Source organism: Aspergillus oryzae, chromosome 6, assembly GCF_000184455.2.
Source record: "Aspergillus oryzae RIB40 DNA, chromosome 6".
NCBI lineage: Eukaryota > Fungi > Ascomycota > Eurotiomycetes > Eurotiales > Aspergillaceae > Aspergillus > Aspergillus oryzae.
This window is the reverse complement of record NC_036440.1, coordinates 155,940-168,392: the sequence shown is the minus strand read 5'-3', so window position 1 is coordinate 168,392 and position 12,453 is coordinate 155,940. Positions and strand designations below refer to the sequence as shown.

General features: G+C 48.9%; 3 protein-coding genes across 3 annotated transcripts; 2 read left to right on the top strand and 1 right to left on the bottom strand.

The window, feature by feature from the left end:
• Window positions 1–5,288: 5,288 nt before the first annotated feature.
• On the top strand, window positions 5,289–7,059 carry AO090020000654 (Zn(II)2Cys6 transcription factor; the record flags this gene model as incomplete). The annotated part of the gene is made up of 2 exons (XM_023237903.1): window positions 5,289–5,371; window positions 5,466–7,059. The coding sequence occupies 2 exons, from the start codon at window positions 5,289–5,291 to the stop codon at window positions 7,057–7,059; spliced, it is 1,677 nt and encodes a 558-aa protein (XP_023092929.1).
• A 747-nt stretch (window positions 7,060–7,806) lies between these two features.
• On the top strand, window positions 7,807–9,839 carry AO090020000655 (uncharacterized protein; the record flags this gene model as incomplete). The annotated part of the gene is made up of 6 exons (XM_023237902.1): window positions 7,807–8,206; window positions 8,277–8,430; window positions 8,497–8,888; window positions 9,020–9,331; window positions 9,400–9,500; window positions 9,558–9,839. The coding sequence occupies 6 exons, from the start codon at window positions 7,807–7,809 to the stop codon at window positions 9,837–9,839; spliced, it is 1,641 nt and encodes a 546-aa protein (XP_023092930.1).
• Window positions 9,840–10,037: 198 nt separating this feature from the next.
• Window positions 10,038–12,313, bottom strand: AO090020000656 (Zn(II)2Cys6 transcription factor; the record flags this gene model as incomplete). The annotated part of the gene is made up of 4 exons (XM_001824885.3): window positions 10,038–11,173; window positions 11,230–11,853; window positions 11,912–11,997; window positions 12,069–12,313. 4 exons carry the CDS (start codon window positions 12,311–12,313, stop codon window positions 10,038–10,040), a joined length of 2,091 nt encoding a protein of 696 aa, XP_001824937.3.
• Window positions 12,314–12,453: the final 140 nt, after the last annotated feature.

The following is a 12,453-nucleotide window of genomic DNA, read 5'->3' as shown; positions in this document are numbered from 1 at the left end:
CAATTAGGCGGCTGAGACTGAAGATGGAGCAACAGCAAAGGCATACGGCTCGGGGACCTTACTCCAGTAACGCTTGCATTGTAAGCCAAAACCGATTTGTTGTAGGTCATGGAGTTCCCCAAGTAGTTTACTGACAAATATGGAGAGATGTCTGTCTCTTTCCCTCAGCTTAACCGTCGTTGAAGAGCCAGGTTCGGCTAGGAGCCATGGCAAGACCTAGCAGACATTCCATAGGCATAACGATTACTGATCGCTTGGAGGTCCTGGTGCGTCCAATGACTTGGATCCACGTTAAAAATGATCATCATGCTATATTCCGAGGAAACCTCTTCTTCGTGCCTTTGCTGCCTCCTGTTTTTTTTCTTTCCTTTTTTTTTTTTCTTTTTTTCCTATTCTTAGCTAACGCGTGGTAGCTCTCCGCGCTTAAATGTGGGAAATGGCTGAATATGACACAGCAACCTGGGGTGTCTTGGCAATGACCAGTGGGAATAGGGATCTAGTCCAGTTTATAACGATAGCTCTGCTTTCAGCTAATACTATTGGGATGTGGCGCACTTGCTTTCTAAGCTGATAATCTCAGAGGCGTGGGTCGATACCTACATGACTGCCACAAAAGATATGCAAAAGCTTCTGTGCATACGGTCAAGTTACTCTAAGGCTGAATTTGTACAAGTTACCCAATCCACAAATTTTGACTATAGAAGTCACTAGATGGCCTAATAGTAGGGGGCACCTGAGAGGTTTCCACTTATCCTCATCGTTGACAAGCCCGCATCGTACTCGATGCGCGGGAGCGACGCAGAGAGTACGGAAAGGTTGTGTTGTGTCAGTTAAGTGACAAAGAGAAGATGGACATGATCCAGACTGGCCTGCATGGATCTCGCTTTCCGTGATGTCCGGTTGGTGAAGGAGTTGGCCCTAATGCATGACTTCAAACTTGCGCACCGTGAATAACAGTTGGCGAATGAACGTGCAACAAGACGCGGTTTGCTGCAGTTCTTTGCATGGCTTACACGTAAATTACTCGCGCCATAAACCAACGTGTGGCATATGCTTTCAAAACGCGTCGCCCCCAGGATACTATTTAGATAGGCATTACTTCTGCTAGCCACAAAAGGGAGATTCTAAAACTGCAAATGGAATTTATGATACATGTGTGCCTTTATGTCGTGACTGGAGCAGGTCCAGCAAGTTCAAGTTCGAAACGGTTATTTCACGAGCTGCATGGCCTAGTGTACAGCACAGTTTCGATTTATAATGGTAATGCACCTCATCAAATTCATTGCAGTCCGTGATGTAAAGACGCATGGATGGGTATGCCACTGGTCCCTATGATTTCCACTTGAACTCTCCACCTCACCCACATCAGCCAGCCATGCTGGTTTGACCATTGCACCTAGCAAATGATAATGCCACCAGATGTAATACTGAACTGGGCTCAGAGATACGTACAACACACACGTGCATGGATGATACTATGGAGAAACGCATCATCTCACCTCATGAGGGGTAGTAATGTCTGGACTGAAGGGAGATCTTCAGAACCTGTTCTTCTTTCGGAACTTGTGAGGAGAGCATGGCCCAGTCATAGAGCGAGCAATCCGCCAAATGGTATCGGCATATGCATGATATTTTCGCTCGGTCTCTTACTCGCCCTCTTCCTAAGGTCTAGTACATCTCACAGGATGGCATTGTTTTTCAGCCAACACTTGTGTCCCCCGCACCCTAGACATTTCTTAAGCACACCATCTTGATTGCTATTGACCTCATAATGGCGTTCCTGTTGTCTTTGTAGTTGGGTGCCACAAAGTCACTCCTTCCAAGATATAAAGCCTAGCCTGATCATCTATTCAATCTGAACGAAGCATCCGTTTCTTTTCTACCAGAAAGCATAGTTCCATTATACAGCCAACTCCACCTCACAGAATGAGCTCCCTCCTTAACACTGCGCTGGCTGCTGTCACAACCGATGGCAAAGACAGCTTTCTTTATTATCAGAACGGGCAGGATATCCTCGAAGCCCACTCTGCGTCGGGCTCAAGCTGGACGGCGAAGGCTTCGACGGTTACTAGCAATGCTGCCTCTGGTGGCTCAGCCCTGACCGCATACTATGTCGAACACGATGCGGATTTCCAAAACAAGTCGACCGTATGTATAAGTCTCACAGCCAGGGGTAACCAGGAGCCGTGTCGTCAACTGATGTCTGAGCATAGATCCATGTTGTATATCTTGACCGCAGCGCTAAAGTTGCCGACAGAGTCAAGATCCTTTCTGAGGGGACCTGGAAAGATGGGAAGGTTGATGGAATTTCGACAAACCCTGCGTCAACCTCCCGGATTACCGGTGGAGCTTTCAATGGCTCCGAGTGGAATCCAGATGGATCCCAATGGGCCTACTACAACACGTCAGACCTCCCATTTACAACACTTCTTGGAATGCTACTGACATCAAATAGACCGAACGGTAATCAGTTACAAATCACCGAGATTCGCCGTACCCCGAAGAGTCCGTGGAAAACTGAGACCGTGTTACCTGAGAACACTCTGGCCCTCCCAGGAACCGATCTGGCAAGTAGTATCGTCAAAGGGACCATCGATTTGTATTACCAGGATCATCAAGAAAATATCAATCACTGGGTCAGTCAGGACAGCAAATGGCATGGTATGCATACCCTTCACGAACATGTCCACATCGAAAATATCTGACTAGTTTTCCGTGCCCAGACAAGAAGGTCCTTATCCCAGCAAGTGAAGTGGAAAATAGTACTCCCCTTGCTACGGTGAATAATGGCAAGAAACATGTCTTCTACGCGGACAGGAGCAGCCCTCCCAATATCAAGGACTATCTTGATGGGAAAAGCGTTCAGGTTGCACCCTTTTATCCCGGAACACACTTTACTGCTGTTTCTGTCAATGGTAAAGTGACTCTGTTTTACAAGAAATTGAACCCTGCCGGTGCCATTGCAGCCACGATTTATGATGGCAGCTCGTGGAAGGATGGAGGCATTGTCGTCCCTGCGTGATACAAACACAGAGAGCAAGATGGAACATCAAAGTGGGCTATCAGAATGTTGCAGCGGTTGACTGTAGGCTTGAGGGATCATTGAAATGTTGAACAGAAACAAAATGCCAAGAGATATATGGTGAAATAGCGTATCTTCGTCGACCAGACACCCTGCCTTTGCCTTCTGAGGATACCACTTGTAGCCTTATTTAGCGTGTAATTGCTTCACGAGCACTGGCAACTTCACTGTCTTTGTAAAATGCAATAGCAAGTAGGATTCTCTTTACTAGCTCAGTTGGACTATTGGAATTCTGTTGTGTTTTGGTGACATGATGGATTGTTTTGACGCAGTGCTTCTCCGACTTGTCTACCAGAATTGAACTGGGTTGTCAACTAGGGATACACGAACTAGAACGCCGATCTTATGCAGCTCACAAATAGGTTCCGGCGATTTCGCGGTAGCTTTCGACCCATTTTCACGACGGCTGAAGTTCAGCCGCGCCACCAAAATAATGATGATCGTGACTTGGCCAAGAATAATTACAGAGGTAGGGTGCCTCAAGATCGTGGGTGGAGCTGTCGGAACCACTGTGGCAAGGGGTTCAATCCCTATGCACATACCGAGTAGTATCTTTTGTACACCGTATACTTCGTGTTGTGTAGCTGGCAAAAGTTTTAGAAGTGATATACGAACACACCCACAGGGATCCGCATAGTCTTTTCACCACCCTATCTCAGTACCAATATAACAGCTTTCCAGATCCTGCCCTTTTCAAGATTCTTATACTCTATTTAGATGTGGCTAGTAACTAGCTATCTTCCTCTCCCTTGATCTCAGCTGTTGGTACACAAACGTGGAAGTTATCGTAGTCGAATGATAACAATTTCATGAACTTACCAAAGCCCCCATATCCTTGTGCTGGAGCAGATCGACTCACCACTCTGCGGACTATTTACTGATCCACATTAGACTAACTCTATCGATTATTATCGGTAAATCCGTGGATCCTTTGTACGTACACCGCATGTTAGTCCTGACGGTCAGGAGAGCATCACCACTTGTTCAAGGGGACCGGAGATATATTTGCATAATAGATCGTCAGGTCGAAACCCTGACCCACTTGAATAGGCTCAATAGTAGTTGCACAATCCAACCTCAGCATCGAGGAGGTCTAGGAAGTCGTTTGCAATTTCGCAGCTATATAGAGGAGCTGACGACCCCAATCTCACCTTTTTCTCCCACATCTAATTTCACATCCATCTTTCTAACATGCGTATTTCCTTGGCCCACCTCCCCTTCATTTTCGGCTCCCTTTCACTGGCAGAGGTGCGGCAATGTGAAAATTCATCGAAGACGAAGGTCATGGCAGTGCAGGTTATAGCAGTCCGAGCTGTGTACCTGCCACAGACGATATAATTGAACTTGCTTTTCGGGAGATTGGGCAGGCGTGCAATGTCACTATCCCTCGCAGCGAAGTCACAAATATCCTGGAGTATAGACATCTCTGGAATAATTATGCTATCTCATTTGTAGGTGCTCTGTCGTGGAACTCCAGAGATTATGCTTAGCTGGCCATATATGTACCTAAACAAAGCAAAGGCCAGTTTCGAACAGTTCGCAGGCTCGTAGCGATTGTCCTTTAGTGAAGAGTGCCCGGCAGGGGTGTCAATTTCAAGGTTCTTATACTGAACATGGCCCATCCCTCGGGTGTGTGAAGTGTGTAAGTTATTATCCTCTGTTTCACTTCGTGCGAGTATAATCTGACAGCAGGCGCTACTACCAGACCAAGGACTATGCTCCGAAGGACAGCAACACATGTACCCCGGAATAATTATAGATGGAGTGGTCAAGTTGTTATGGCAGAGGCCCGAGAGGAAATTACCACGGATAGGAGGAAGGAATATATAAGGACGCTCATTCCTGTAATTAATTTGAAAGATTCACGACCAATCCAAATGGTTACTGCGATGGTACCTTTGTTACCAGCTCAGCTCATTCACACCAAGCTATCCATTGAGGACACGCACTTAAAAGGCCTCGCAGCTCCAAAGGATGGCCTGCATATACGCCGACCGACCGAGAACCGACCCAAATTCTCCTCGTTCGAGCATCTGGGCCAATGAAGTCGAGTAAAATCGCCGATCTTGGACGATAGTTCGGTAGCAGTCTCCACTCCTCTCGGCAGAACCGCTGGAGCCCACCTCTTTTCCCCTCATGCCGACCTGTCACTTGCACAATGAACTTGTACGAGCGAAATCTAGAAGAGGCCCACGAAAATATAAAAATGGACCTGCTGCACATACCACCCAAGGAACGAAAGTCGCGGACGAGCCGTCCCAAGGTGCGCACTGGCTGTGTGACCTGCAAGTAAGATCGCCCAACGACGCAGAAAGATCCGATTTAGGATATCGCCCTGGCTGCCCCTGGCCTGGAAGCATGATGAAAGCGATTGATAGCATAGGTATTCTAGTACTAATTCCCAGCTTGATAGGGCTCGGCGTAAGAAATGTGACGAGGCTCGCCCGCACTGTCGCACCTGTGTCAGCGCAGGACGCGAGTGCGGCGGCTATGAGGAGACCATCGATCGACGGACTCGAGCCTGGAAAACTACTAATGCCACCGTTGATGTCCCTTGCAAGATAAAGCTTGAAGTTCAGAAGAACCAACTCACTGTGGCGAAGGACTGCGGCGCCTGGATTTCCCGCCTTCTAGTCGATCCGAGCCAGGCCGATTTGTCGCTATCCGAACGTTGGTATCTGGGTCTCTTTCGCTCCAGCACGGCTTCGCAATGCTCAGGCTACTTTCCACTCGAATTTTGGCGTCGAATGGTTCATCAATTTAGCGAGGTGGAGCCGGCTGTCCGTCATGCGATCATTGCCATCAGTGCCCTTCATCGAAGTTTTAGCACAACACAGTCTGCACAGAATTCGGGCAAACCGAATGATCCTCACTTGTTCCCCCTTCGACAATGTAACAAGGCCATTATTTGTTTACAGCAAAGGCTGCAAAGTGCCAGCTGTCGGCAGGATTCTCATGTCCTTATCACCTTGGTCACTTGCGTTCTTTTCGTCTCTTTTGCATTCCTCCAAGGCGACACCGATGCAGCCAGTTGTCATCTACGGCATGGCACCCGTCTCCTCCAGGAGACATACTTAAGTAATACTAAGAAGAAGCTGGACTATGGACCAGCGTTGACGGATGTATTCTACCATTTAGAGCTGCACTGGGCGAGTCTCCGGGAGCCTGAGGCAGCTTCCTTGAACCATGAGCACTCCATCGTTCAATCTATGGCTCTCGGCAACCCGGTTTGGTGCAAGCCTGTACATTCCCTCGAGGACGCATGTAATCTCTTGATTGGTCTTGCGTGGCTCGTCTGCGAGAACGATCCCGAGAACAGTAAGATGGTGGTGGCTAGGGAGATCCTCGATAAACACCAAGAAGCGATCTTGCAGAAGCTCCAGACTTGGAAGACAGAATTAACCACATCGCTCACTCGCAAGAAGGTTCTACTATCATCAAGAGATCGTCATACACTAGCGGCCCTCAACTTATGGACCGAGATCATCTTCATCCGAGTCTCAACAGATAGCAGGCAAAATGAGGGAGAGAGCAGATTTGACTCTTTCACATCAAACTTCCAGCGTGTGGTCCAGCTTGCCAAGTCTGTCCTCTCTTCCGACTTCAGTCAGTCTCCCATGCCAACATTCTCCGTCGGGATGGGTATGATCCCACCCCTTTACCTTTGTGCTTTCCGGTGCCGTGATTGGCATATTCGGAGAGAAGCGGTGCAGCTATTGCAGAGATGGCAGCTTCAGGAGGGGGCCTGGACAAGCTCAGGGACGGCTTTTGTTGTGAGTCGGATGATTGCCATTGAATCGGAGGGTCTTACACCGGGTGAACTTGTCCCTGAGCGTGCACGTATCAGTGCAATGCGTGCGGGTGCCCTGCCTGACGGGTCAGGAATCCGATTGTGGTATCGTCGATCTCAGGGTGGCAGCTCAACCCAAAATGACAGTAACCGCAATCCCTGGGAGTCGGAAATACTGCCTTTCTGATGATACTGGTGGATCACATCACAGGATTAAAGGGAAGTGTTGAGGTTTTCATTGGTGTCGTGAGAATAGCAACCAGCGACATTCACTCACTCACTCACGATGAAAATATTATTTCGCCATAGCCCATGGCAATCTGCTGTGTCCCCTGCGAACTCCAGTTGGTTTTCCGGTACGGACAACAGCACTACATACCCACTTTGGGCTGATGTCCGACCTTAGTCGGCCTATGACATCCATCGAAGTTAGTCTATTCTGATACTCTTCGCGATCCAGTGTGAATGGGGAAATCGTGACGAGTCTATCCACAATGACATTGTCCTCCCAGTGGTCTGGGTGGAGCTGGCATTAGGGCATGTGCGCGGGCAACAACGGCGTCTCTACCGGCACGTGCCCTCGAAGACTGGAACTTGATAAACTAAAACAGACTAGGATTAGTTGCTCGGGTCCAAGTGGAGAACACGTGCGCCATAACGGAGAAAACGCCGTGAAGCCCGTCAGTAATTATCAAGGAATCGTGACTGTAAAGTGCGTGTAGGCGTGTCTCCCCGGATTCCCCACGTTGGGGTTCGACAAACTTGATCTGGGGTACAGCCGCCGGGAATGTATAAAAGTTCCAATAACCCCCAACAATAAAATGTATCATATCATATCTCTCTGCAGCTTGCAGACCCTTTTTACCACCCTAGATTTTCTTCTTTCTTTTCCTTTCTGGGATTTATATCCTAGTTGCCCATCTGTCTAACCAACATGGCGGACCAAATCCATAGGTGGAATGTAGCCCACAAGTTGGAGAAGCGGAAACTGCTGGTCGCCATCAACTGCGTGGCTGCCTTGGCTATATTCTTCTTTGGCTATGACCAAGGGATGATGGGGGGAGTGAACAATTCCAGCGATTATCTCGAGCTTATGGGCATAGGCTATGGAGCGAATATAAACGGTGACACGAATGTCCCCGTTGTCACCGACAGTCTGCTCCAGGGGGGCATTGTCTCCGTCTATTATTTAGGCACCCTAGTCGGTGCTCTTTTCGGGGGCTGGATTGGCGAAAGAATAGGACGGTTGAAGAGTATTGCAGTTGGATCAGTGTGGGCCATTGTTGGTGCTGCACTGCAATGCTCAGCTATGAATCATCAATGGATCATCTGCGGTATGTCCTGCCCGCGCCTATGATAACCTTGGGCATATCTTTCTTGTCTGACAGAACTGATGATGACTAGCTCGGTTGATTAACGGCATTGGCACCGGCGTTCTGAATGCAATTGTTCCTGTGTGGGCAACGGAAACGGCCGAGCACACATCTCGGGGTCAATTTATCGCAATCGAATTCACATTGAACATCTTCGGTGTCGTGGTTGCATATTGGTTAGAATTGTGAGTCGTCAGATTACAGACCCTTTACACCACATCGGATCGATTCGTACTAAGAGCATGCCCCAGCGGCCTTTCTTTCATCGATGAAGGACGTTCAGCTATACGTTGGCGGTTTCCGATTGCATTCCAAATCATTCTTTTATTCCTATTGCTGGGCCTCGTCTGGTTCTTCCCCGAGTCTCCAAGATGGTTGGTCAAGGTTGGTCGCGAGGAGGAAGCACGCTACATTCTCGGTCGATTGCGTGGAACAGGCCCCGAGGACGGGGACAAGGCGGAGGCTGAATTCCGGGATATCTGCAACGTGGCTGAGCTTGAAAGGTCCCAGAAATACAGCACCTCATACTTCTCCATGATCACTGGGAGGGGTTCGGGCAATCTTCACATCGGTCGCCGGGTACAGCTGGTTGTATGGTTGCAAATCATGCAGGAATGGGTAGGAATTGCTGGAGTGACAGTTTGTAAGTGACATAATTTTGCTGTGCTAGGACCAGGGTGCATCTAAAGGGAAGCAATAATGAGAAGAGACTAACTGGGAGCAGATGCCCCTGTCATCTTCCGAATGGCTGGCTTTGACACCGAGAAAAGCCAGTGGGTGAGCGGTTTGAACAATGTCTTCTACATGGTAAGGGTAACTGGGAAAGCTTTGTCGATTTTAATTGCTCATGCCGCTCGCAGTTCTCAACTTTAGTCTGTGTCTTTACCTTGGACCGGATTGGCCGTCGCTGGACCTTGTACTGGGGCTCTGTCGGACAAGGCATTGCAATGTTCCTTGCTGGAGGCTTCTCCTATCTCTGTAAGCAGGCAAATGCTGCAGGAGATACCAGCAAAGCTTCATCGTATGGTGCTGCTGCCGCCTCTATGGTCTTTATTTTTACTTCTGTCTTTGGGGCGACATGGCTCAGTAAGTCAACACGCTCATTCGCACTTTCGTATGGCGAGGATCTCAAGATACTAACCACATTGTGGCAGCGGTTCCGTGGCTGTATCCTGCAGAAATCTTCCCACTCTCGGTTCGTGCCAAAGGAAATGCATGGGGTGTAGTGGGATGGAGTATTGGAAATGGCTGGCTGGTACGCGCTGACCAATAGTTGATGACTGTTCGGACACTAATTTTGCAACCTCTCTAGACCCTCCTCTGTCCCATTATGTTCGATTCTATTGGAGAAAAGACCCTTTATATTTTCGGAATTGCCAATGTTATCACGATCCCGATGGTGTGGGCTTTATACCCCGAGTCAAACCAGCGCACATTGGAACAAATAGATCTGCTGTTCGCAGCCGACAGCATTTGGGTGTGGGACGCCGAGCGAAACTTCCAGACTCTGGTGGAAAACAACCCTGAGCTGACGCAAGCAACCCGAGCTCGTGCTCTTTCAGACACAGAGAAGGCCAAGGCGATTGAGGACTAGGGTAAAGGTACAATCAAAAAAACTTTTCTGTCGGAGAGGCCTGGCGATAGAGCAGATACCAGACATGATGAGTCATTCATGAGCTCATGTGAATTATGTATATACTCCATATGATAAAGTGGAAATTCCAGAAGTTATCAGGCATCATATATATGCATGAAGATAGCGCAATTCGCTGCATGCTCGCTATGATGATGATTAACCCATCTCTGTAAGCAACCCGGCCAAGATGCAGCGAGCCTTCTTGATATCCGGAGCCTCGTCTTCCCAGTAATTAAGCGCTTGTAGTGTGCCCTCGAAATGGCTTTTTAATTCCATAGGGCTGTCAATCCCTGGCACGTCAAGGTTACCGCTTTTTATAGCAGCAATCACGATCAGAGAGCTAGTCACCAGGGCGCGAAGGTCGAACCAAATCCCATGATGACGGTGGCGCAGACATCTTGCTTCTAGAATCTTCAGGGCACAGTGCATGCCGGACTGGACCAGGATAGCGATAGTTGCTAGCTCCTCGCCAGTAAATGATGAGCTCCGGGTTCTTCGAGCCTCCTGTCCAGTGTCAACTGGATTATGGATGACGAAATACAAAAAGGGCTGATACAGCCATAGGCGAATCTCCAACAATCGGTTGGCGATTGCCCAACTGAGCTCAAGCGATATTGAGTCCTGCATCTCAGAGAAGCGATTTCTAGTTTGACCACTGCCTTCATTGTCCTTGTAGTGCCGCAACCCTGGAGGAAGATTAGCAGACCATGCATTGATCTGTGTTTCGATTTCTAGTGCCAGAGGGATGAATGGCCTTATGTCCGACCACATTGACTGTCCCTCTCGGTAAAAGGCATTGAGCACACGGTTTCCAATCCGTCTGAGCGCCACTTCAGTCAGGTAGTAATACCAGCTTTGTTCTTCATCGAAGAGCTGCATTATGTGGTTCCGCACGCCAAATGATGTTTGCGCTCGATTACTGTGATAACTGCTTGCTGGCCTAGACGAATTCCAAGATGTTGACCATCCAGCTCCGTGCGATCCGCCTTCTGGGTAGTCCTCTGAGAGGTTCGGCGGGGTTGGGAACAGTGCTGGGTACTCGTACTCGGCAATTGCCGACTGTGGCAATGGGAGCTCGACTCGTATCTCTACCTCGGACTTGAAACAGGACCAATACAAGCTCTGTTCCATGTGTCGCGATACTGGGGTCCCGCGCTGTGCCGCTTCATCCGCTGGGATATCGTCGTCGATGTTCAACCCATCAATCATTCTTAACCGTAGTCGATAAAAGGTTGAAGCTTGGTAGAAATGATTCCAAGCCGCCAGCGGACGAAACGTATACATCAGGTAAACTAGACAACCATCAACATTTATGAAGGAGAAGATTTCAATTCGCTGGATTACAAACCTCCTGCGAAGAAGTGGCATTGAGCCCCAAGCACGGAGTACCGTAGAAGGCCAATTCTTCGGCAAGCCATCACAAAGAATGTTTCGCCTTCTTTCAAACCCGACGCGAACGAAGATTTTTCTTCGGAGGCATGCGTTGTCCTTTCGTCTTGGCCAGGTGCTTTCATAGAAAGCGTGAAAGCCTGAGAGACACACCCAAGTGCACAAGCTAGCAGGACAAGACAGGACTGGGCATCCCATCGGAGTCCAAACTCCGCAGCATGCCGACCCCAACGGATCAGTGCTTCTAAATCCAAGATCGGATTCTTCGTGTGTACATTCTGAATAAATCGATCGACCAGGGCTGGGATACGTTCCTCATCTGTTGGTTGGAACCCGTCGGGCACAACCCATGTCTCGACGGCAGAACTCTCCGCCCCGTGTGACGACTGGAATAAGGTCGTGATTAGAGCATTTTCGCGAAATCGTCCGCGGAAAATCGGCCATGTGAGAACCGTGTCCGCGCTACCACGACTGGAAGGAATTTGAAGATAGTCCTTGTATGGCTCTGTGTCTTCCACTGGAATGTCCAACTGTCCTCCCGTTTGCTGCGGTGCGGCGGGCCGCCCACTGGACGTTGGGGTTTCTATTCTCCGGTCAACACACCATGTATGTGCATGAATAAATTATTGAAAACGACTCACCCGTGGAGGAGAGATACGAGTGAATATTCTCGACTGCATAGGCCAGGTTATCCAATCGCTCGATCACCTCTCCCAAATCCCGGTCCCTGTTCTCATTAGCAGTGCGGTCGTAGTCGGTTTAGATGAGAGGGAAAGGTGTCCGATTGAAATTACATACTCCTTAGTTGGCTCTCCACGCTCGATGTAGACGCAATTCATACCATTATGTTGGCAAAAGCCACAGGCCGGTCTAGCATTATTACAGCGAACCTTTCTTTTCCTGCAGGTCTGGCAGGCTGCCCGTCGACGACTCCTTGGTTGTCTAGGGTGAATAGCGCTTGCCGTTGCCCTCGGAGCTGGCTCCTCAAGGCTCTGTGATCTTGACCGTATGTGAGATACATCTATTGTAGTGTCTAAGTCCATGAGGCGTTAAAAGAAGAAGAATTTGTGACGCAGAAATACTGGTCGAAGTAAATATGTATGAAACTAGTAATTAGTACGGATACAACGAGGAGGATTCTGCCAGAGCCCTCCGCCCATACTGCTCACGTGTAGGCGGTCGT